The sequence below is a fragment of the Lepus europaeus genome, chromosome 18, assembly GCF_033115175.1.
Source record: "Lepus europaeus isolate LE1 chromosome 18, mLepTim1.pri, whole genome shotgun sequence".
In the NCBI taxonomy this organism is placed as follows: Eukaryota; Metazoa; Chordata; class Mammalia; order Lagomorpha; family Leporidae; genus Lepus; species Lepus europaeus.
The window spans coordinates 26,411,904-26,437,554 of NC_084844.1; the positions used below are offsets into that span (position 1 = coordinate 26,411,904).

The 25,651-nt window shown below is 41.4% G+C and overlaps 1 protein-coding gene across 7 annotated transcripts in view; it reads left to right on the forward strand.

Moving 5' to 3' along the window:
* LUC7L3 (LUC7 like 3 pre-mRNA splicing factor) overlaps positions 1-25,299 on the forward strand; it is a 30,473-nt gene extending 5,174 nt beyond the window's left edge. Inside the window, exons 1-12 of one of the 7 annotated variants that reach the window (XM_062175498.1) lie at positions 7,575-7,641; positions 7,876-8,055; positions 8,710-8,767; positions 11,302-11,341; positions 12,163-12,307; positions 12,648-12,722; positions 14,461-14,565; positions 15,751-15,912; positions 16,792-17,075; positions 17,728-17,888; positions 23,062-23,199; positions 23,305-25,299. In XM_062175498.1, coding sequence (XP_062031482.1) covers positions 7,990-8,055; positions 8,710-8,767; positions 11,302-11,341; positions 12,163-12,307; positions 12,648-12,722; positions 14,461-14,565; positions 15,751-15,912; positions 16,792-17,075; positions 17,728-17,888; positions 23,062-23,199; positions 23,305-23,519 — 1,449 coding nt within the window. In that variant the 5' untranslated portion in view covers positions 7,575-7,641; positions 7,876-7,989 and the 3' untranslated portion in view covers positions 23,520-25,299. Of the gene's footprint in view, positions 1-7,574; positions 7,642-7,875; positions 8,056-8,709; positions 8,768-11,301; positions 11,342-12,162; positions 12,308-12,647; positions 12,723-14,460; positions 14,566-15,750; positions 15,913-16,791; positions 17,076-17,727; positions 17,889-23,061 lie in introns of those variants that run through there. The other 6 variants (XM_062175501.1, XM_062175500.1, XM_062175503.1 and 3 more) reach the window with 6 other exon arrangements.
* Positions 25,300-25,651: the final 352 nt, after the last annotated feature.

The window sequence follows — 25,651 nt, forward strand, 5'->3', positions numbered from 1 at the left end:
TATTGATGGAGGGAGAGAACCACACACTGTTATTTTAAAGCAGTTCTTTCATTTCAACCTCAAAGTCATTATGTATCTCTAAGATAAAATATTTTTAAAAAACATGCCCAGGGGCAGACATTTGCTTAGTGGTTAAGATGCTAGTTGGGACACCCACATCCCATGTCACAGTGCCTAGTTTCAAGTCTGAGCTGTTTTTGATTCCAGCAGGTCCAGTTTGAGTTCTAGTCCTTTGACCTGGCCCAGTCTTGGCTGTTGTTAGCTTTTTCGAGGTGAACTAGCAGATGGGAGTTCTCTCTGCCTTTCAAATAAATTAAAAATTAAAAATATAAGCACCATTTTTTTTAAAGATTTGTTTATTTGAAAGGCAGTTAGGAAGAGACTGAGAGATCTTCCATCCATTGGTTCACTCCTCAAATGACTGCAATGGCCAGGAGCAAGGAGCTTTCAGGTCTCTCAAGTGGGTGCAGGGGCCCAAGCACTTGAGCTATCCTTTGCTGCTTTCCCAAGCACATTAGTGGGGAGTTGGATCCAAAGTGGAGCAGCCTGGACATGAATAGGTGGTGGCTTACCACGCTAAGCCATAATGCTGGCCCCAAGCACAATACTATTATCACACTTAAAATGCTAAAGTATTTCCTGTGTATTTGGTTTTTTATTTTTTTAAGATCCATCTATTTATTTGACAGGCAGAGTTAGAGAGGGAGAGACAGAGAGGTCTTCCAAATGCTGATCCTCTCCCCCAAATGGCCACAAAGGCTGGAGCTGGGCCAGTCTGAAGCCAGGAACTTCCTCCGGATCTTCCACATAGGTGCTGGGGTCCAAGCATCCTCTGTTGCTTTCCCAGACCATCAGCAGGGAGTTGGATTGGAAGTGGAGCAGCCGGGAGCCAAACCTGTGCCCACATGAGATGCCAGTGCCTCAGGAGGATGCTCAGCCCACCACACCCCTATGCCCCCTATTTGTATTTCTGACTTAGGAATAGTCTGTGTATGTTGCTATACATGTGTCAATAGAATTGATTTTCTCACAGTGAAAGAAGGCAGGTTAAGTTCATAACTACTTTTTTTTAACTAACACAGTACTACATTGTTTTATGAAATTTTTTTTTCTCATTTATTTTTTAAAAGATTTACTTGTTTGAAAGGGAAAGTGAGAGAGAGATAATCTGTCTGCTGGCTAACAGGCAGAAGCCAGGAGTCAGGAACTCCATCCTGGTCTCCCATATGTATTACAGACCCAAGTATTTGGGCCATCTGCTGTTGCCTTCCCAGGCATATTAGCAGGAAGCTGTCTCTGAAGTAGAGTAGCTGGAATTCAAGCTGGCATTGTGATATGGGATTACATTGTGATATGGCAGCTTAATCCACTGCTCCACAGCAGTGGCCCCTAATTTTCTTATTAAGTTTTTTGCATTCATTTCTTGAACAAAAATGTAACAGTAGTATAAATACAGCAGTTTAGCAGGCCATCAGTGTGATAACAGATTTGAAAGAGTAAGCACTTTCATAACAATATAAGTATTGTCCATAATGGGGGAAAATAAGGTACAGAGGCTACATAGGAGAGGTGTATCTAACCCCACCTGGGATAGATGTTCATGAAAGACCTCTTAGACATACTGGCCTTTGAGCTACTGGACCTAAAAGATTGGACGGGAGTAGCCTGAGGAAGGGGCGAGGGAGACAGATGTTACAAGGCTGGAGAAAATCAGTCAATTTGGGAAATTGTATATAATGTTATAGCTGGAGCCCTTGTTTGCTTTTATTGGGTGAGTGTGGCTAGATAGGCAGGAACTTGGTTTTGAGTGGTTTTTACAAGCCTTGTTAAAAATTTGGACTAAATTACATTGGGAAACAATAGAAAGTTTCTAAACAGTAGAGAAGTTTGCTGTCTGGCTGCTGTGTGTAGAAAATTAATAGCAATTTTACCAAAAGTTTAATTTATTTAAAGTGGATGAACCATGGTTGCAAAATGCATAATAAAACTAGAGAGTCTTTTTAAAGATTTGTTTTATTTATTTGAAAGAGTTACAGAGAGAGGTAGAGTTAGAGAGAGGTCTTCCATCCACTAGTTCACTCCCCATATGGCTGCAGTGGCCGCAGTTGGGCCAGGCTGAAGCCAGAAGTGTCATCCATTTCTCCCACGTGGGTTCATTAGCACCTGCATTAGCAGGGAGCTGGATCAGAAGTGGAGCGGCTGGGACTCATGGGATGCCTGTGCTGCAGGGTAGGATTTTAACCTGCTGCGCCACAGCACTGGCCCCTAAATCTTTTAAAAAAATACTTACATGAAAAGTTTTCTTTGGGCCTGCGCCGCGGCTTACTAGGCTAATCCTCTGCCTGTGGCGCTGGCACTCCAGGTTCTAGTCCCAGCTGGGGCACCGGTTCTGTCCCGGATGCTCCTCTTCCAGTCCAGCTCTCTGCTGTGGCCCGGGAAGGCACTGGAGGATGGCCCATACACATACGTAGTGCTTGGGCCCTGCACCCGCATGGGAGACCAGGAGGAAGCCCCTGGCTCCTGGCTTTGGATCAGTGCAGCGCCGTGGCGGCCATTTGGGGGGTGAACCAACGGAAGGAAGACCTGTCTCTCTCACTGTCTATAACTCTGTCAAAAAAAAATTTTTTTTTCTTTGTAGGTATTTATCCATTTTTAAAATCTTTTTTTAAAAAGTATTGTTTATTTGAAAGAGTTACAGAGAAAGGAAGGGACAGAAAGATCTTCCATCCACTGGGTCACTCCCCAGATGGCTGCAATGACCAGCACTGGGTCAGGCTGAAGCCAAGAGCTTCTTCTGGGTCTCCCACATTTGCGGCAGGGGCCCAGACACTTGGGCCATCTTGTGCTGCTTTTCCCTGGCCATTAGCAGCTGGATTGGAAGTGGATCAACTGGGACATGAACTAGCGCCCATATGGGATGCCAGCATTGCAGGCAGTGGCTTTACCCGCTATGTCACAACACCAGTCTTCACACCAGTCTTTTTTCCATGGCTGGAGAGCTAGCATCATAGCTTAGTTTTATGGAGCCATGTGCCAAGCATTGAGCTAAGAGTTTTACCAAAGGAGAAACTGAAGGGGATGGGGTGGGCGCAGGGTGGTGCTGGTTTAAGAACTTTCCCAAGTTCACACAGGTCAAATGAGAAGAGCAGCAACTTGACTCCAGGCAGCTGTCACCCTGCTCTCCTGTGACCTAGTGAAGACAGACATTAAACCAGTCAACACGTGATCATGTCCACTATTACAATGAACACTGGAAAGGGAAGAACAGGCTGGGTGGAGAAGGAATAACAGAGAAGGGTGGGTGGGAGGGGATTTTGGGAAAGTGTCTGGAAGTACTTTTTAAAGTTTTTTTGAAAAAGATTTCATTTATTTGAAATCCATCCACTGCTTCATGCTTCATGCTTCAGTTGGCTGCAGCAGCCGGGGCTGGGCCAGACTGAAGCCAGGAGCCAGGAACCCCACCCTGGTCTCCCATGCAATTGGCAGGGGCCTAAATACTTGGGCCATCTTCTGCTGCTTTCCCAGGCCCATTAGCAGGATGATTTGATTTTGTTTAAGCTTAGGGAAACTTGTGATCAAAACTTTTTTTTTCCCCCAAAGATTTATTTATTTATTTGAAAGTCAGAGTTACAGAGAAAGAGAGAGAGGTCTTCCATCTGCTGGTTCATTCTGCAAATGGCTGCAATGGCCAGAGCTGCGCCGATCCGAAGCCAGGAGCTTTTTCCAGGTCTTCCACATGGGTGCAGAGGCCCAAGGACTTGCTTGGGCCGTCTTCTACTGCTTTCCCAGGCCATGGCAGAAAGCTGGATGGGAAGTGGAGCAGCCGGGACTCGAACCGGCACCCATATAGGATGCCTGCACTGCAGGCAGCTGCTATACCTGCTGCACCACAGTGCTGGCCCCGATCAAAACTTTCTAGTTATATTTACAATATATCTACACTCTTTTAACTGGTAATTAAAACTGTTGATGAGACTGAACTCTTCAAATGCTGCTGGTTATTACTTTTTTTTTTTTTTTTTGGGGGGGGGACAGGTAGAGTTACAGAGAGAGACAGAGAGAAAGGTCTTTCTTTGCCATTGGTTCACCCTCCAATGGCTGCCGCGGCCGGCGCACTGCGCTGATGCGAAGCTAGGAGCCAGGTGTTTCCTCCTGGTCTCCCATGCGAGTGCAGGGCCCAAGCACTTGGGCCATCCTCCACTGCACTCCTGGGCCACAGCAGAGAGCTGGACTGGAAGAGGAGCAACCGGGACAGAATCTGGCGCCCCAACCGGGACTAGAACCCGGGAAGCCGGTGCCGCAGGTGGAGGATTAGCCTAGTGAGCCACAGTGCCGGCCTGTTACTTTAAATTTATCAATTTATTAAGATTGTAGATCACAGTTACTTTCACAGAAATCTGGTGTTGGCCTCTTCCCCCCACCGCTTACTCCCCCCCCCCCCAATGTTATCAGTGCTTCTCACCTTTGATTATCAGTTATCTAGGTCCATGGTGGACATTTTAAAGACTTGTCTGAAAATGTTTCTTTCAGGGATTACTATTAAATGCAGAGTGCTGGCATTCAAAGATGTTAGCAATTAACTTGATTAAGTCTACACGTAAATGAATTCTGTGTTTTAAAGATTTATTTGTAAGGGAGAGAAATCTTTCACCCACTGGTTCACATCCCAAATGATTCCAGCAGCTGGGGTCTGGAACTCTATCTTGGTCTTCCATGTGGGTGGCAGGGCACTTGGGCCATCTTTCCCGGGTGCTTTAGCAGGGAGCTAGGTTGAAAGTAGAGGAGCCGGGACTTGAACTGGCACTCTGATATGAGATACCGGCATCGCAGGCAGCAGCTTAATTTGCTACAGGTTTTTTTTTTTTTTTTTTGGTCACTGACAGCTTCATTTGCAGCATCCACATATGTACTACCAGTTTTTCTTGTATTTCTTTTTTGCATTTTTAGTTAAGCATCTTCAATCCCTCAGGAGAGTTAAGCAAAAAGTTTAGGTATAGAAATTATTAAATAGAGTAACAGATAATTTTGATGTATCAGTTAAAAGGTGAAATAGTAAGCAGTGAAGAGTGTAAAGAGTATACTGGATTGGCAAAATGGGTTGTAGTCTGGATTTATTAAAGTAGCTGCATGTTCAGGGTAGGTCATGTGGTTGATCTCAGTTTTCTTCTCTCAGATGGAATCAGACTAAACAAGGTATTCCTGATTAGTCCACATATAGACATGTCTCATCAGTAGTTAAAATTCAGGGTAATTTGCCCTTTTCTTCCAGGTTAATAAACATACATAGTTAATCTTCACTAGACTAGTATGAGATACCATCTCTATCTTTTTTAAAAATTATTTATTTGAAAGGTAGAGTCACAGAAAGATCTTCCATCCACTGTTCCATTCCGCAAACAGCCACAGCGGCTGAAGCTGAGCTCATCAAAAACCAGGAGCTTCTTCTGGGTCTCCCACACCAGTGCAGAGATCCAAGCACTTGGGCCATCTTCTACTGCTTTCCCAGGTCATAGCAGAGAGCTGGATCTGAAGTGGAGCAGTTGGGACTAGAACTGACACCCATATAGGATGGCGACACTGCAGGCGGTGGATTCACCTGCTGCACCACAGCACTGGCCCCTCTGTCTCCTTTTTTAAAAGATCTGTTTATTTGAAAGGTAGAAAGAAACAGAACTTCCATCTGCTGGTTCACTCCCCAAATGGCCGCAATGGCTGGGGCTGGGCCAGGCAAAAGCCAGGAGCTTCTTCGGGGTCTCACATATGGGTGCAGGGGCCCAAGTACTTGGGCCATTTTCCTCTCATTTCCCAGGTCATTAATAGGGAGCTGGATTGGAAGTGAAGAGGAACCAGCACTGCAGGCGGAGGCTTAACTCTATTATATCCTCTTTGAATAAGAGGAAATTAGGTTCTGTAGTAGATACTTGGCACCAGTTTAACTTGAGCTGTCTCTGAAGTGATAGTATCTCTTTCATATGCTTCGTATTCTTTTTTGTATGCTTAGTATTCTTTTTGTATGCTAGTGTTTGGCTGGTTGGTAGCAGCTGGATTGCTTTGGGATGGTGCTGGTCAAAGAAAAGACCAAGACAAAAGAGAGTTGGGACTTTCAGCCCCAACCTCAGGGGAAGGTATGAGACCTGTGTGTAAAAATGGGTATAGTTTGAGTCAAGCTGCCTCTTGGTGAAATCGGAGAAGACCCCCTAAAATTTACATTGAAATGTGGCCCCTTAAAGTTCCATAGAAATGCTGTCTGGGGTGCCACATGTGCTACCGGAATTTGGGGTGCCTTACGATTTCACCACAGGCTTATTACTAAATCCTCGATATTAATAAGCCCAAGAGGGTTCTTGACTAATATTTAGAAAAGAATTCTAAATACCGGCACAGATAAACGAGGCAGCATGGTACGTTTTAAGCTTTTATTTAGTGAGAAAGATGCATAGGAGAGTGAGAGCTTTATTTAAGAGAGGGAGGTGAATAGGGGTTCATACCAAGCACCAGGAACCAGCCACCTGGATGAGCATCTGGGCCAGGAAGCCTAGAGCACATGGCCCAAAGGCCAAGCGCCCTGGAGGTGCGGGGCTACAGCAAGCCTCCTCCTTGCAAGAGGCCCAGCTTTTAACCCATTTCCAAAGGGGAGTGGTTAATTAACCTGATTGGCTGGTGGGCACCCAGGTGTGGCCAGGTAGGGGAATGAGGTCACACAGGGGGCGGAGCGAAGGCGTGGTCTTCCAGTCCACAAATCTAATTTTAGCCTGTATGCCTGCCTACTTCATTGGGATACCCACCTCTGCTTCTGATTCAGCATTCCTGCTAATGCGCCAGATGATGGCTCAAGTACTTAGGCCCCTGCCACCCATTTGGGAGACCCAGATGGAGCTCTTGGATCCTGGCTTTGGCCTGACTTTTGGAGCCACTTGGGGAGTAAACCAGCAGATGTAAGATCTCTCTCTCTTCTCTCCTCCTCTCTGCTACTCTGCCTTCAAATAAATGGAATTTTTTTTTTTTTTTAAAGATAGGGGCCATTGTTGTGGCATAGTGGATTAAGCTGCTACCTGTGATGCCAGTGTCCCATAAGGGTGCCAATTCAAGTCCCAGCTGCTCCACTTCCGATCCAGCTCCCTTGCTAATGCACCTGGGAAAACAGCCTAAAGTGGCCATAGTGCTTGGACCCCTGTACTCAGGTGGGAGACTGGGAAGAAGCTTCTAGCTTCAGCCTGGCCCAGCCCTAGCTGTTGTGACCATTTTGGGGGGTGAACTAGTGCATGGAAGATCTGTCTGTCTGTCTGTCTCTCTCTCTCTAACTCTGCCTTTCAGATAAGTAAATCTTTTTTTAAAAAATTTGATAGTAGAAAATACTGTTAACTGTGTCAGACCCACACATCTTTCCTTGTATTAAAATAGAAGAGTGTGAAAGTCACTAATTTACCTAATTAGTATGAGTGTAGTTCAACAAGTGAAATTGTCTTTATATTTAACTTGGTTGAAAGATGGATATTTCAAGAAATGAGAAAATAATTACTTGGGCATCTTTTTACAATATGAAGTTAAGTATTTCTTTGTTTTTTCCTTTCTAGGTTTGTAAATATTACCTCTGTGGTTTTTGTCCTGCGGAATTGTTCACAAATACTCGTTCTGATCTTGGTAAGTAAATTTTCCTTATAACTGTCATCATTTTGTGATTTTTTTTTTAAGAAAATGGTTCTTTATAATTCTGAAAAGCTCTTAAAGATTGCTAAGTAATTTCTTATTGGCTTGCTTACTTGAATTTTAATGTTAGTCTGGTTAAATATGGTTTAATTAAACATACATGTCTATTTCCACTCCCTCTCAAAACCACACTAAAATGAAAAACTTTTTAAATGATGTAAATGGAAGAGGCGATAATGTTAGAGATGTCAGCAAATTTTTGGAAGATGACAAGTGGATGGAGAAGTAGCAGCAAACTCAACAGAGCAGAGAAACCTGTATCCTAAAAGCCTGCAGAAGGGGATGCTTAACAGAAGCAAGTGTTTGATCAGCAGAACCTTGGACAGGCTCAGGATTTGGAAGCACCAGGTACCACAAAAGGCAGGGTTGAGTAATGGGGCTGAGAATGAGTGTCGGCCTTGACACTATTGACCTTTTTGAAACTGTTTTTGGGGAGGCTGTTCTCTAATATTATAGGATGTTAAGCAGCATCCTTGGCCTCTGCCTGCTAGATGGATGCCAGTAGCACCTTCTAGTTGGGACAGACAAAAATGTCTTCAGGCATTGCTAAGTGTCCTCTGGGAAACAAAATTGCCCCTGGTAGAGAGTCATTAGTTTAGGTGGTCCTGTGCGTCTCTTGATCCTGCCTTTCCTTCCCTATGCCCCAGGAGAACAGAGGGTTATTTTCTGGAGAAATCAACCCTGAGACACTCTGGTTATATGAACCATGAAATGCAACAAATAATTGAGGATTTTCTCAATTCTTTCAAGGATGATACAGAGCTAGTATCATCATAGATATGTTAAGCGTTATCATTAATTTATTATACACAGTGCCTGCCTTAGAGCATGAAGAACACATTAGGGCTGAAAGAGTTTAGATTTGGAGATCCCAGACCAGAGCACAGGGCAGTAGTGAGTATAAGTGAGATTGTAAAAAAGATTAAATGAATCTGTATTCTTAATAGTGGGGTTTTCCTCTGCCCTATTCCTGGAAGGATACAGCCAGATGTTTTTCCCCAGGTAGAAGAGGATTCTTCCCTAGAGAAAGTGAACAGTTCCAGAGAAGTGATCTCTACAGGTACTGATCCTTGAAGTATCTCCTTAAAGAATTATTGCCTAACTTTCCTGTGCTAAAGCCCGTTAGTTGACAAACACTGCTTATGCATAACAGGTTAGTCAGATTTTGGAAGTGTCTATTAATCAATTGCCTGCCAAGGAACACCAGCCAGACACTGAAAAAAAAACCTTCCACATGAAGTAGAGGCAAGGGGTGGATAATTTAAAGGAATTAGAGATTATGAGAGAAGCAGAAGAATTTTTTCTTCAAATCTTAACTAAATGTAGTATCTTCAGAGAAATAAGGAAAAAAATAGAGGAAATTTGCTGGAATGTTGGACAGACATTAAAAATTTTAAAAAGTTGTAAATCAGTCCAATACTTGAGTAATAGTTTCATAAAATGGGGAGGAGATTCACAAAGAAATAACATTTAAAAAAATTTGGAATACTGAATGACATCTCCAGGTTGAGTGAGTCCTTCAAATGATCGGCACATAGATGAAAAAGGTTTACATTCTGAGGCACATCTTTGTGAACTTTCAGAAGGCACGAGAATTATGTAGACCATAGGATTGTGAATCAGAATGGCCTGTCAGTGATGAGCTTGATCTAATTGTGGAACACTGTCTTGTTCCTGAGCTGAATGTGGGAGACTGGCTTATCTTTGATAACATGGGAGCAGACTCCTTCCACGAACCGTCTGCTTTTAATGATTTTCAGAGGCCAGCTATTTATTACATGATGTCATTCAGTGATTGGTATGAGATGCAAGATTCTGGAATTACTTCAGACACAATGATAAAGAACTTCTTTGTGCCTTCTTGCATTCAGCTGAGCCAAGAAGACAGCTTTCCTACTGAAGCTTAAACAGGCACTAACGCTTCTTTAGATCTGAAGTTGCAGGTTAAGCTTGTCTGGTCTACATTCCAGTGTGGGGGGGGAAATTCAAACAATCTTATTTGTGAATTATCTTGGAAACAAAAATGATTAGTAATAGCCAATTGGGACCAGACAAAATCAGTTTTCATCTATAATTCATTGGGGGTAATGGGAGATTTAGATAATGTATCCAGATTTAAACTTACCAGTTTGTTCTACCCCTTAAGCGTTTAAAATAAAATATGCAACAAAATGGATGACTTAGCGGAGATGGAAGCCCATTAATTGGGTTCCCTATTAAACCGTTTACATACAAGTAAAAGAAAAAAAAAAAAGAAAAAAAAACCAACAACAACTTAGGAAGCCTGAAGACATCGGAGAAACACCTCAGGTTCTGAGTAAAAGTACATTTTTGGGGAGGTGTTGTGGCATAGCAGGTAAAGCCACTGCCTGCATTGCCAGCATTCCATATGGGCATCAGTTCCCAGCTGTTCCACTTCAGATCCAGCACCTGCTAATGGCCTGGGAAAAGCAGGGCACGATGGCCCAATTGGTTAGACTCTTGCCACCCACATGGGAGACTCGGATGAAGCTCTTGGCTCATGTGGCCCAGCCCTGAACGCTGTGGCCATTTGGCGAGTGAACCAGCAAATGGAACATCTCTGTCTCTCCTTCTTTCTCTGTAACTCTGGCTTTCAAATCTTTGAAAAAGAAATTACATTTTTGTTACTAGCTAAACATCAAAGTGTAAAGGTAAAAAGTATCTCCTATGGACCTTTTCTAAGTAAACTTCCCCAAAACATTTGTGTAAACAAAGAAGAATAAGAGCAAAACTAGAGTTAGTGAACTGTATCCAGTACAGAACAGAAAAGGAATTCTTCCAGATGATGATTTTAGTGAGCTTAGAAAATTGAGGTAGTCAAAGATAAGCATCCCAGATTGAAGTGAAACAGATGGAAGAAAATGAAATGATTATCTGATATATTTTGAAGCTTAAGAGAAACTTAGAGATAGTTTTATCACTGAGCTAAAGTGTTTGAGAAGAATTTGGAAGTAGATACATAGAAAACTAAGCTATTAAAAAAATTCCAAGAAAAATATAATGCATCTTTTGTTTAGACTGACAGTGAACAACATTGACATAGTCAAAATACAAACCTGAAATTTTGCTGAACAATAGATTGATAAACCAAGAAAAGTAAGCATACAAATTATATTATAAATATGGAAGTAAATTTCAGAAATAGCTGAAAGAGTCAAAATTGGTTGCTTTTTAGAGATGAGAAGGAGTAGGACTACTAGTGTGCTCGTCTTGCCTTGTTTGACTTTATGTGCAAGTATTTGAAAATAATAAAATGGCTATGGTGGTTTGAACCAGAGATCTACTCCATCAGAGTTTTCTTTGATAGCAGTAAGAAGCAGTTTCTTTTCTTCTCATGTCTGCCATCCCTTCCTTTCTTCTGTTCCTATTACTGAACTGGGAGACCCAGGAGACCAATTTCCATGTGGTATTTGGGCATAATGCTTCATGGTTTAGTAGGGTCAACTTAGGTATCTACAGACTACTCAGTGATCAAAGGATCATTTTCCTTTTTAAAAATATTTTGGTCAAGAGAAAACGTTGTTAATATTAAATAATTGATACATTCACATATATATACCATATTTTTTCCAGGTCCTTGTGAAAAAATTCATGATGAAAATCTACGAAAACAGTAAGTTGTTGAGTTGTTTTCCTAATCATTATTTAGTTTAAAAGAAATATGGATTAAAGAGATAATTTGGCCGGCGCCGTGGCTTAACAGGCTAATCCTCCGCCTTGCGGCGCTGGCACACCGGGTTCTAGTCCCGGTTGGGGCGCCGGATTCTATCCCGGTTGCCCCTCTTCCAGGCCAGCTCTCTGCTATGGCCCGGGAAGGCAGTGGAGGATGGCCCAAGTGCTTGGGCCCTGCACCCGCATGGGAGACCAGGAGAAGCACCTGGCTCCTGGCTTCGGATCAGCGAGATGCACCAGCTGCAGCGGCCATTGTGGGGTGAACCAACGGCAAAAGGAAGACCTTTCTCTCTGTCTCTCTCTCACTGTCCACTCTGTCTGTAAAAAAAAAAAAAAAACTTAATATGAATATATAATAGAGGTCTGAACACTGGGAGTAGGAATAAAGCTATGTGACTTTAATAATGATACTAGCCATCATCTGAGTGCATATCATATGCCAAGCTTTTTTTTTTCCCCCTCCCCTTTCACACATTTGGTTTTTAGCGGCTCCAGGTTTATAGATGAGACTGGTCCAGAGTCACAGATCCAGTATGGTGGCAGAGGTGGCTGTCGTACCGCTGTGTAAAGCCTGTGCTCTTAGCCAAACAATGAAGTACACTGCCTTCCCTTCACTAGGATGAAGGACAATCAGCAGTTCATTCCATATGCACCAGTTTTTGTTCATCAGCCTAAAAACAAGTCCTTGCGACTAGTTAGAATATGTGAGCTATAATGGATGAATTCTTGGAAAGTTGTGTGTGTTTATTTTCTTTTTATCAGGTATGAGAAGAGTTCTCGTTTTATGAAAGTTGGCTATGAGAGAGATTTTTTGCGATATTTACAGAGCTTACTTGCAGAAGTAGAACGAAGAATTCGACGAGGCCATGCTCGTTTGGCCTTATCTCAAAACCAGCAGTCTTCTGGGGTAAGTAAGTGTAAAATGGATTTAGTCTCTGTAAGCGACCTGTGTTCTCTGGAGGCCCAGTGACCTCCCTTGTTCATTACTTTACTCTTTTACAATGATATCAAATTTCTTTTAGCTTTTATTAGGATGTTTGGTATCATAAGGCCTTTTCTCTTTAAAAAGCAGTAACTGGTGATATATGACTAGCAGAATTTGAAGATAATTGAGTTACTATCCTTGGGATTAAACATTTTAATTATTAAATGTAAATGTTATGTATGATATATGAGAATCTGGATATTTAATTTTGGTTTCTCCTGTTTTTTGTTGTTGTTGATAGTATGTTTATTATCTTCAACAGGCAGCTGGCCCAACAGGTAAAAATGAAGAAAAAATTCAGGTTCTAACAGACAAAATTGATGTGCTCCTGCAGCAGGTGAGAATGGTGCACATTGATGTCCGAAAATACTTGGAATAGAGACTTACCACTGAAGACATGGATGGCAAAAAACATGGAAAGATGCTCAATACTATTAGTTCATAATGCCCCCTCCCCTGAAAAAAAAAGCCCTACATGGAAACAACACAAATGTTCATTCACAGGGGAATGAGTCATTAAATTATGTATCTATAAGGTGGAGTGTTACTCAGTAATAAAAAGTAAATACATAAAACAGTATGAATGAATTTTAGACTTAGTGAAAGAAGCTAGACCAAAAAATGAATATTGTGTAACTCCACTTATATAAAATTTGAGAAAATTAAAACTAATCTATAGTGACAGAAAGCAGATGGGTGGTTCCTTAGGAATATGTATGAGAATGAGGGTGGAGTAGATACTTAAATCCAGGCAGGAGAGAGACCTCTTCGGATGGTGAAAATGTTCATTATCTAGATGGCTGTGATGATTTTATTATGGTTGTATCCATTGGTACAGAGTTGAATTACGCACCCTAAAAATGCTCATTTTATTGTATGTCAGTTATACGTAGAATTATTTAAAAATCTTAGGATTCAATAAATGAAGCAAAACCAAACCTAAATCGTGAAGCTTGGGGAATAAAGAAAATACTAGAGTACTTCAGAAAGTTGATGGGAAAATGGAATTAAAAGATGATGTGGGCCAGCACCGTGGCTCACTCAGTTAATCCTCCGCCTGTGGCGCTGGCATCCTATATGGGCACCGGATTCTAGTCCTGGTTGCTCCTTTTCCAGTCTAGCTCTCTGCTGTGGCCCGGGAGGGCAGTGGAGGATGGCCCAAGTGCTTTGGGCCCCTGCACCCACATGGGAGACCAGGAGGAAGCACCTGGCTCCTGGCTTCGGATTGGTGCAGTGCTGGCCATGGCGGCCATCTGGGGTGTGAACCAATGGAAGGAAGACCTTTTTCTCTCTCTCTTTCTATTACTCTGTCAGGTAAATTAAAAAAAAAAAAAAGTGTATTTTCCATGAAATTTTTTAAAAGATTATTTATTTGAAAGAGTTAGAGAAGGGGAAAGACAGTTCTTCCATCCACTGGTTCACTCTCAAATGGTTGCAGTGGCCAGGGCTAGGTCAGGCCAAAACCAGGAGCTTCATCTGAGCCTCCCACATGGGTTGTAGGGGTCCCAACGTTTGGGCCATCTTCTGCTTTCCCAGGACATTAACAGGAAGCTGGACTGGAAGTGGAGCAGTTGGGACACGAACCAGCATCTGTGTGGGATGCCAGTATTACAGGCAGTGCTTTACCCAGCACATTACAACACCAGCCCCTTCATTGAATGTTTTGAAATCCATGTTTAGAACGGAGTCTTTTTTTTTTTTTAAAGGGGTGTGTGTGTTTGTGTTTAATTTTTTTTAATTTTAAAGGCAGTTACAGAGAGGTAGAGAAAGAAAGAAATGTCTTCTATCTGCTGGTCCACTCTCCAAATGGCTACAGTGGCCAGAGCTGGGCCAATCCAAAACCAGAAGCCTGGAGCTTCATCTGGGTCTCCATGGATGCAGGGGTCCAAGGATTTGGAGCATCCTCCCCTGCTTTCCCAGGCACACTAGCAGGGAGCTGGATTGAAAGTGAGCAGCCAGGCTTAAACTGGTGCCCATGTGGGATGCCAGCATTGTGGGTGGTGACTTTATCCGCTGTACCACAGTGCTGGCCCCAAAAAGGAGTCTTGACTGTTTTTTCCCTCTGGCTTTTCTAGATTGAAGAATTAGGATCTGAAGGAAAGGTAGAAGAAGCCCAGGGAATGATGAAATTGGTTGAACAGCTAAAAGAAGAGAGAGAATTGCTTAGATCTACAACCTCGGTGAGTGACAACCTTCTTATACATTACTCAGGTGTTTGCTGTGAATTACTTAGGACCTATTCATATTTCATAACTTTAGAAAACAGTTTTCTGATGTCCCAAATTCAGATCCAGCCAACTTTTTCTTAAAGGGCCATATAGTGGATAGTTCAGGTTTGCAGGCCACACAGTCTCTGGAGGCTATTAAACCCATCCATGTCTTTATGTCGTGAAAGTAACCTCAGACAACATATGAACAAATAGATGTGACTGTATTCCAGTGAAATTTTATTTACGAAAATAGGCTCTGGATACTGACTGAAGAACCTGTGCCTTAATCAAGCTTGTTCGAGTCTGAGTTTCATTTTCAGTTATTGAAAATTTTTATTTTCATTAAATGGCAGCGCAACACAGATAGATCTCCCATCTGCTGGTTCACTCTGCAGTGCCTGCAACAGCCAGGGCTGCGCTAGGCCAGACCTTGAGCCCAGAACTCCATCCACTTCCATATGAGTGGCAGGAACACAAGTGCTTGGGCCATCACCTGCTGCCAGGCACTTTAGCAGGAAGTTCGGTTGGAAGTGGAGGAGCCAGAGCTTGAGCCAGAGCTTGAACCAGTGCTCTGATAGAGAATGCAGATATCCATCCTGAGTTGTGTCATAACCTCTATGCCACAATGCCTACCCTGTATTTTCATTTTTGTTAAAAATGCTCAGTACATGTTGGTTAAAATTTGACACTCTTTAAAAATATCTTCTACCTTCTTTCTTTTAATTCAGGAATTAAAAATATTCAAAAATATATATATTTTAGATTTCTTATTGGTCATTGGTTTCCAAGTACTGAGTAAGGGTTCAGATTATACTCAGTGAATTCAGTTCCTTAATGATTTTTGAATATAGATACCATACCTGTTGAATCTAAGCGAGAAATGAATTTAGACTAAAATAGCTTTCTAAAAGGTAGTAAGTTTTCAAGGTGATGTGGGCGGTCAGTAAAGTTGAGCAATGGGTCTCATCACTGGATGATATGTCAAGTTGGTTGTTCTTGCTGTATTTACCTCTCCAAAAGCTGACCAGTATTATGGCTTTAGAGAATGGAAAATGGTGATCGCACATACACTAGACATCTGTTCTGAGTGTTAAGTTTTTGGGGGGTTTGTTCTTTTTTCCTCAGATACCCTTATAAACTGACTTATCATTTCAGACAATTGAAAGTTTTGCTGCCCAAGAAAAACAAATGGAAGTTTGTGAAGTGTGTGGAGCTTTTTTGATAGTAGGAGATGCCCAGTCCCGAGTAGATGACCATTTGATGGGAAAACAGCACATGGGCTACGCCAAAATAAAAGCTACTGTAGAAGAATTAAAAGTAAGTTTTTAAATAACTATATTTTGGTAAAACATGGAGATGTAAGCTTCTTGGTATTTTGCCAATGTATATAATTACTTGAAGCAGTGATAATCCCCATGAAATTCTGCTACTCACCAAACTATCAAAGTGCTTTCTTCAAAATATTTGAAATTTGGGGAGAAGATTCTTGAGGATTTAGTTAAGTAATGATATCATATTTGTATAGTTGGTATCAGATTTTCTATATTTCCCTTAAGCAGGGGTGGGGAAAGTCCCACCAGTGTAAGGTCCACAAAACCATTTGCTCTGGCTCTGCCAGGGCAGCTACAGGTAGGATTTGAAATTCAGTAAATCTATAGCAGGCTAATTTTTTTGAAGTGATACTGTAGCTTCAGAGCTGCACTTTTTTTTTTTTTTTTTTTTTTAATTATTTGAGGGGCGGGGGTTGGGGGTGTTCTTCCATCCACTAGGTCACTCAGCTGCAATGGCCAGAGCTGCACTGATCAGGAGCCAGGAGTTTCTGGGTCTCCCACAGGGTGCAGGGTCCAAGCACTTGGGCCATCTTCTGCTTTCTAGGCCATATCAAGAGCTGGATCAGAAGTGGAGCAGCTGAGACTCAAACCCGGCGCCCATATGGGATGCTGATGCTGCAGGTGGTAGCTTTACCCATGATACCACAGTGCTGGCCCCAGGAAGCTAATTTTTCAGTTAATATGTTGTATGGCCTGCAAATGATGTGATATAAATAACCAAATGGCCCTCTGCAGCAAAAGCTTTCCCCACCCCTGCCTTAAAGGCACCGAATTTCATAAATTGGCATACAAATTGCTTCATTGTATCATGGTTTGACAGTGTCCTTAAGGTTATAGTTACAAGAATCCAACTCAATTTACTTAGGAAAAGTTAAGAAAAAGAACCGAAGAACCTGATCGTGATGAACGCCTTAAAAAGGAGAAACAAGAAAGAGAAGAGAGAGAGAAAGAGCGGGAGAGAGAAAGAGAAGAAAGAGAAAGAAAAAGACGAAGAGAAGAGGAAGAGAGAGAGAAAGAAAGGGCTCGTGACAGAGAAAGAAGAAAGAGAAGTCGTTCAAGAAGTAGGCACTCAAGCCGCACTTCTGACCGAAGATGTAGCAGGTCTCGGGACCACAAAAGATCACGAAGTAGAGAAAGAAGGCGAAGCAGGTACATGTAGCACATGCGACAATATCCTGCGCATCATAAATAGGCAATAAACCCTTAGAATGGTGTACTTGGGAAGCTCTAAGTCTAGGAATTCCTCCACTTTTGATGGTGTCATGTCCTGATAAACCCATCATCTTAAGTTGAAAATACTGTACATTGATAATGCATTTAATTACTGTAACCTACTGGACATCATAGTTTAGCAACACAGTTCACTAGAGAGTGTTGGCTGATTTTGGTGAGTCTTGTACCATGTATCACTGACTCGGGAAGAGATCAGAATTCAAAACAGGGTTTCTACTAAGCACAAAGCACTTTCATGCCAGTGTAAAATTGATCTATGATAAGTTGAGGACTGTATCCTTAAGTGCTAGGATAGATTATGAGAGGTAAGTCAGTGATTGGTTCCATCTTCAGGGAAGTTTGCTATTTTGTACTTAAGAGGTTTTACACAAATCTTTTTAGGAAGTCATCATACCAGATGGCCTCTTAAAATGCTCCTTTTCTCACTGATTATAAGAAGACTTAAAAAGAAGTCAGTTTTACTGTTTTAAGTTTTGCTTAATCTTGTTAATTGTTCAACAGTCCTTCTGCAAGGACTTTCTGTGTTGTAATACCTGCTGAAGTTGTTTTCTTTTTTGGTTAAATTAAGAAGTAGAGATCGACGAAGAAGCAGAAGCCACGACAGATCAGAAAGAAAACATAGATCTCGCAGCCGGGATCGAAGGAGGTCAAAAAGCCGGGATCGAAAGTCATATAAGCACAGGAGCAAAAGTCGGGACAGAGAACAAGATACAAAATCCAAGGATAAAGGTTAGTTTATAGAGAATTCAGTTCATTAAGAGACTGTTTTCATACCCTTATCTCCCCACTGACGTTTTTTTTCCTTTTTCCAAGGTAATTTATTTGAAAGGCAGAGTTACAGAGAAGCAGAGGCAGAGATATCTTCATCTGCTGGTTCACTCCCCAAATGGCCACAATGGCTAGAGCTGAGCCAGGTTGGAGCCAGGAGCTTCTCACATGGCTGCAGGGACCCAAATACTTAGGCCATCTTCCCGTTTTCCCAGGCACATCAGCAGGGAGCTGGATGGGAAGTGGAGCAGCCAGAACACAAATCAGTGCCCATATGTAATACCAGTATCACAGGGAATGGCTTTACCTGTCATGCCACAGCACTGCCCCCCACCACCCTTTTCTCCAGACCCAGCCAGAGTTTGGTTTCCAGCTGTACTTTTCCTCTTTTTTTTTTTTTTTTTTTACTTTTTTTTTTTTTATTTTTGACAGGCAGAGTGGACAGTGAGAGAGAGACAGAGAGAAAGGTCTTCCTTTTGCCGTTGGTTCACCCTCCAATGGCCGCCGCGGTAGCGCGCTGCGGCCGGCGCACCGCGCTGATCCGATGGCAGGAGCCAGGTGCTTCTCCTGGTCTCCCATGGGGTGCAGGGCCCAAACACTTGGGCCATCCTCCACTGCACTCCCTGGCCACAGCAGAGAGCTGGCCTGGAAGAGGGGCAACCGGGACAGGACCGGTGCCCCGACCGGGACTAGAACCCGGTGTGCCGGCGCCGCAAGGCGGAGGATTAGCCTAGTGAGCCGCGGCGCCGGCCCTTTTCCTCTTTTTTTAAAAATTTTATTTATTTATTTATTTTTTTGACAGGCAGAGTGGACAGTAGAGGGAGACAGAGAGAAAGGTCTTCCTTTTTGCCGTTGGTTCACCCTCCAATGGCCGCCGCGGTAGGCGCGCTATGGCCGGCGCAACGTGCTGATCCGATGGCAGGAGCCAGGTGCTTCTCCTGGTCTCCCATGGGGTGCAGGGCCCCAGAACTTGGGCCATCCTCCACTGCACTCCCTGGCCACAGCAGAGAGCTGGCCTGGAAGAGAGGCATCGGGGACAGGATTGGTGCCCCGACCGGGACTAGAACCCGGTGTGCCGGCGCTGCAAGGTTGAGGATTAGCCTGTTAAGCCACGGCACCGGCCTGTACTTTTCCTCTTCAAAGGACCATCCACCATTCAGTAGGAGACTAGTGTACTTTTCCACCATTCCTGCTTTGATTTCTGAGAATGGGAGTTGACTTAGTGTTCCCTTAGAACATATTAAAAACTACATCCTTCAGTTGGTAACCAAAGATTTTTCCATCTAGATTCTTCCAGGCATTCTGTTTCCTTTCAGGGTTATTAGATTGTGGAATTTTTACCTTAGTAATTGGCTATTTTTTTTTTTTAAATTCTTGGAGATGTTTTATAATATGTCATGCAAAGTAAATGTACATTGTTCGTTGCATTGATCTTCATCTACAGCATTCACTTAGTAACTAATGAGTTCTTCGAAGTTGAATACCTTACATGTGTAAGGTATTACCATACCCTTTTCCTTTGGTTTTACTGTGCTTTTAGCACAATAAATAAGACTTTGTTTTTGACATGTTTTCACAATAGTAGTTTCATATTTTAGCTTTGCCTTTATTGAACAATAATTATTTCTTCGTCAGGGTTTTCTGTCTGTCTTTTCTTTGGATTCTTTAAGCATCTTCCATTTTATACTGACCAGACTTGGGCTTTGCATGGTTTTAAGAATGCAAGAAAGGACCTGCTTGTAATGTTCTCAGCTTTGCTTGTTCCATCCCATCCTGCCTACCTGTGTTTGTGTTTGATCTCCAACATTAAACACATATTGCCTTTTGAGTTTATTATACTGGTTTTATATTTTTTATAGCTGTCCTGTTTTGTTAGATTTAAGGTTTATGTTATACTGAGTTGGAGAACTAGCAGCAGAAACAATGGATGTGTTTTTTGGCTTCTGCTTTTCTTTTCCCTTTCTAGGTACAAACTCTGTTTTTTTTAATTAAGATTTATTTATTTGAGAGGCAGAGAGAGAGAGAGAGGTCTTCATCTGAGGTTCACTCCCCAAATGGCCACAACGGCTGAAACTGGGCAGATCTGAAGCCAGGAGCTTCTTATGGGTCTCTAATTTGGGTGCAGAGGCTCAAAGACTTGGACTGTCTTCCACTGCTTTCCCAGGCACAATAGTGGGGAACTGAATCAGAAGTGGAGCAGCCAGGACTCGAACCAGTGCCCATGTGGCGCTATGCCACAGTGCTGGCCTGGCAACCTCTGTTTTTAAAGTATTTAACATATATTGCCCTTTTCTATAAGATGAAACAAACATTAAAATAAGAATGAGGACAATATTTTTAAACTTCTGTTAGGAGATGTAGAGATTGCTTCTGTGGGCCAGTGCTGTGGCATAGGGGGCTAAGCCTCTGCCTGTGGCGCTAACATCCCATATGGGCCCCGGTTCGTGTACCGGCTGCTCCTCTTCTCATCCAGCTCTCTGCTATGGCCTGGTAGAAAATGGCCCAACTGCTTTGGCCCTTGTACCCACATGGGAGACCCAGAAGAGGCTCCTGGCTTTGGATTGGCTGAGCTCCGTTCCAGCTGTTGTGGCCATTTTGGAACCAGTGAACCAGCGGATGGGAGACCTGTCTGTCTATCCCTCCCTCTCTCTGTAACTATCTCTTAAGTAAATAAATCTTTTTAAAAAATTGCTTCTGTGGTTCCAAAGGTAATTGCTTCAAAGGGTTAACTGACGTTACATTAGTTTTCAGAAAGTTTTATCAAGTTTTTGTATGATTTTCTGCATATTTTTGGGGTGAGCTGCCAACTCTTATGAGCTAGGTAAAGGATATCAGAGATCAAATTAATCCCTTCTGTTTTGAGAAGTTTCTTAATCCTGTATTCCTTTTGCTCTCTTCTGAATCCGCATTTGTGCCACTTAAAATAGTTTAGTTGCTTCTTTAGGAACAAAAGTAGTTAGACTTCATCAGGGCTGTCTTGAATGGAGTTGAGTTAAATTTTGGGATCTCTTTTAGAAGTGGTAAGATTTGTTGGCATTTGAGAATGACATGTAGCATCTGTGCATTCCTAAATACATAAATGACTGAAGTTTGGTCTTGGGAGCCCTGGTCTGAGTAGTAGCAGGCATCTGATAATGGCAATTTTAAGAGCAAGGCACTATAGGTACTGTGATAGAAGCAGTTTTTCTAATTCAACAAATTAAAAATGGTTTCTCACACAAAGCTATCTTAACTGCCAGTGTAGTTTGCTTTCTTTGTTGAGAAAGTTTCCTTTCTCATTCCATAATACTTAAATCCTCCACAGATTTTGGATAGCCTTAGGCCTATTAAGGTGTACCATATTTATGTAGGGGCAGAAGATAAGATTATTGGACTGACTAGTCCTCCACGGGGCAGCAGAACTTCCTCTTTGAAGCTACCTTGTACCAGATAAGCCTGTAAGACACAAAGGGAGGACTTTCCCACAAGGTCAGTTAGAGCATACTGTACTGGCATAGTTTCCACTACCAGACAGACTTGAAGCAAGCCTTGCAATTAACTATGTGGACATTGCTTTTTGTATTTTGCAAAGTGTTAAGGACTGAATGTGCCTCATTCACATAAGATTCTGGTTTTTTTGTTGTTGTTGTTTTGTTTTAATTATTTGAAAAAGTTGCAGAGGCAGAGAGAGCTCCTGTCCACTGGTTCACTCCCCAAATAGCTGCAACAGCCAGAGCTGGGCTGATCTGAAACCAGGAGCCAGGAGCTTCCTCTGGGTCTCCCATGTGGGTGCAGGGGCCCAAGGACTTGGGCTGTCTTCTGTTTTCCCAGGCCATAGCAGAGATCTGGATTGGAAGTTGGAGCAGCTGGGATGTCAGCACTGTAGGCGGTGGCTTTACCTGCCATGCCACAGCACCGGCCCTTTTGTTTGTTCGTTTTTAAAGATTTATTTATTTGAAAGCAGAGTTAAAGAGAGGGGTGGTGGAGAGAGTTCTGTCTTCTCGTTCACTCCCTAAATGGCAGCAATGGCCAGGGCTGGGCCAGCCCAAAGCCAGGAGCCAGGAACTTCATCTGGATCTCCCATGTGGGTGCAGGAGCCCAAGCAATTGGGCTGTCTTCCACCACTATCCCAGGTGCTGCATTTGTAGGGAGCTGAATTGGAAGTGGAATAGCCAGGACCCAGCAGTGCCCATATGGGATGATGACATTGCAGGTGGAGGCTTAACCTTCTATGCCACAGTGCCAGCCCCAGATCCTCAGTTCTTAACATTTCTATGGTGCACCTATATGCTATGTTTTGTTTCCATTTCCCTCTCTCTAAGTTATTTGGTGTTAGGTCTTAATAATTTTGATTACAGTTTCAGGAGAGGCTTCTGCTTCTCAAAGTTTTTTTTTTTTTTTTTTTTTTTTTTCTTTTCACCTTAGGAACTACTAAACTATACCAGCTATTAGTTTTAAGGGAGAAAATAATGTTTCTAGCACGTTTCTAGATTGCTTAACATTGCAGATCTCCTGTTAGGGGAGTGATTGGAAGTGTAAAAACTGGAATATTTGTACTCCATCTAGTACTTTTGCTTCTAGCCTGAAGTTTCACTCTTCCAAAGAAAATAGAAGAAAAAGTTGAAACTAAAGTTCTTTATTTGCAGTTGAGTTGAATATCATTTTCCCCTTTTGGAAAAACAACTTTCAGATGCATAAATTTTGTAGCAAAGCCCAGAAGTTAATTGCTTAGATTAGGATTTTAGATGCATTTTCTTGCATTAAGCTTGTCTGTATTTTTTATGATGTATTATACATACATAATGTATAATTATATGTTTATATTAAACATGCTTTTTAAACATTTACCTTTTAGGGTTGCTGTTTTTACCCTTCTAATTTAAATAATTTGACCTCATGCTTCTGATGTTCTGTACCCAAAATTATACTTAAAGTTCAGATTCAGCAGTGCAAAAGGAATTGCTCCCTATTTTACCTTTTGCTTCCTTTAATCCTCCTCTGTAAATAAAAAATGTTATCACTTTGGTAAATTCATCAAACTGTGTTACAATCTGTGGAAGATGATTGTTTTTCACCTCTCAATTGTTTGATCTTTTAGACTCATGTATTGATGGTAATTAACTTTAAAATCCATTATCAATGTCTTTTATGGCAGAAAAGAGGGGATCTGATGATAAAAAAAGCGTGAAGTCCAGTAGTCGAGAAAAACAGAGCGAAGAGACAAACACTGATTCGAAGGAAAGTGATACTAAGAATGAGGTCAATGGGACCAGTGAAGACATTAAATCTGAAGGTGACACTCAGTCCAATTAAAACTGATCTGATAAGACCTCAGATCAGACAGAGGTAAGTGTATTGTTTCTCACTTTGATTAGGGCTTTTTGTTACTGTTTGACAGTGCAGCGTAAGTATGCACAGATGAAGATGGAACTAAGCCGAGTAAGAAGACATACAAAAGCATCTTCTGAAGGAAAAGACAGTGTAGTCCTGCAAAACATTTTGAGGTACATTGTTTTGTCTCAGCTATTTTGTAGCAGACTCGTGCCCCCCATTAGTGTGCCTCTTTGGAAACTATTCCCCACATTTGTAATATGGTCACCATTGAAAAGTTAATTATCCTTTTTTTTTTTTTTTAGGGATTTTGCTGTCATTTCTTTTTTTTAAATGAAAAGGTTGAACTGTTTTTTTTTTTTTTTTTCTTTTTGGTATTAAGTCCATCTTGTGTTGGTACATTGGCAGAGACATATGCTTTAAAAACTTAAATATTTCTGAGGCACATGTTGGACTACTTTGTTTTAATTAAACTGCTAGTATTTCTTTGTCAAGGATGTTTCTAGTTTTTTGCTTTATTGCCTTGCATTCTAATGCAGTTTGTTCTGTAACTCGAGAGCCAGTAGCATTGGATTGATGGAAGTGTAGGGTTTATGAATTATTGCAGCTGACTACCATACCTCACACAGCGTTGGTGTTGTGAGCGGCCCATGAAAAGCCAATTTAAAAATCAAGGATTCAGTCAAACTAAGCAGGTACTCATGCCAGGTACTCCTTTCTCTACCCACATCCATGTTTGAATGCTATTGCCTGTGATCTTTACGCTTAACTGTTGTGTATCTTTTTTGTTCTTTACAAGAAGCGCAGAGGGGTTTTTTTGTGTATTGCGTGAAAATTTTAAAAAGTTAAATGTTAACAGAATGGAATTTTTTTTCAACTGTATGTAGGGATGCAGTGGTGCCCAGAATTAGATATCTTTAAAGAATTTTAAATACAATATACACTTCATATTATTCGCCTTACATTCAATGCAATTCTCAAGTCTTTCAGAGGTATGTGTTTAATATTTCCTACTGTGTAGGAGAATTTGCAGTCAGCCATAGGTAAATAGGAATAGTCACTGGCTGATAACATTTAAAGCAGTGGTGAATAGCAAGAACAGATACCTTCAGTCTGATACGCAAAAAACTGATGAACTTTATGGAACGAATTTGGGTTTTTAAAGAACTATTTAAAAGTCAATTTTTTATGTGTTCTTAAAACCTATAAACTGTTCATTCTTTGGGCTAGTGGCATGGGAAGAAATTTTCCTGATGAAAGGAAGTACCAACTAGTTGATATGATGATGGCATTCCTTTTGTAGGAAAGCAATATAATGTTATATATCTGTGTGAGCCATTCACATAGGCAAGCATACACAGGCACATGGCCTTAAGAACCACACTGATGCCGTCATTACTAAAAATAATACAAACATTTCCTATACACATGTTAACTATAATTAGCAGTTAGTGACTGGGCCAACACTTAGTCTTAAAATTTTGCCTTTTACATGTTGTCTAATTATCATTTTTCCCCAAATTTTGCATTGTAGGACTACTGTTCGAAGATTTTTGGAAGAATACTGAAAGCGGCATGCAGTGAAGATCGGCATTAAAATGAGGTGAAAGAAAGCTATAGTGGCATAGAAAAAGTATAAAGCTCAGTTAGTTGTTTTTTTGTTTTTTTTGTTTTTGTTTTTGTTTTTTTAATTAAAAATTAATTCAGGACTGACATGACCTACCAGATTTCAGAACATGTGTTATTAGCATATATGCCACTGAAAACTTAGGTCCTGTATCATATTTTTTTCCGTAAGACTTTTTAAGAAATATTACCTAAATATGTGGCTTCCTCTGTGTTTACTTGCAAGTTTTCATTCTTGGACTTTGAAAACAGGATTAAACGTTAGTATTTGTGTGAATCAAACTAAGTGGGATTCCATTTTTACAACTGCTACACTTAGCATTTGGATTTAGAAGTAAAAATAAAGTATCTCAGACTTTCTGTTACAAAGTTGATTGTCTCTGTCATTGAAAAGTTCTAGTATTAATCTTTTTCTAATAAAGTTATTGACTCTTAACTAGTCCCTTGTTTTAAATATAAGAGGTACACTATCATTAGAGGTATTGGTGTACAGTTTTATCTAATTTGTTCTGTTCAAGACTAATTTTTATAGGATTTCCAGTTTAATGTTTTAAACAATGGTGCTTCAATTTTGGGTGGTTATGAATAAATTTGAATTTTGCATTTAATAGCAAAGATGTACAGTAAACTAGAATTTATTTTTTACATCCCTGGGAGATTTCTCCAGTAGTAGAAAATTCTGAATATTATTCTGATAAACACTATCTTTCTCTATCTAGCTATGACATAATATTGTAGAAGATCATTCAAGAACTTTTAACTAGTTTTTGGTCTTTGTTTTAAATCCT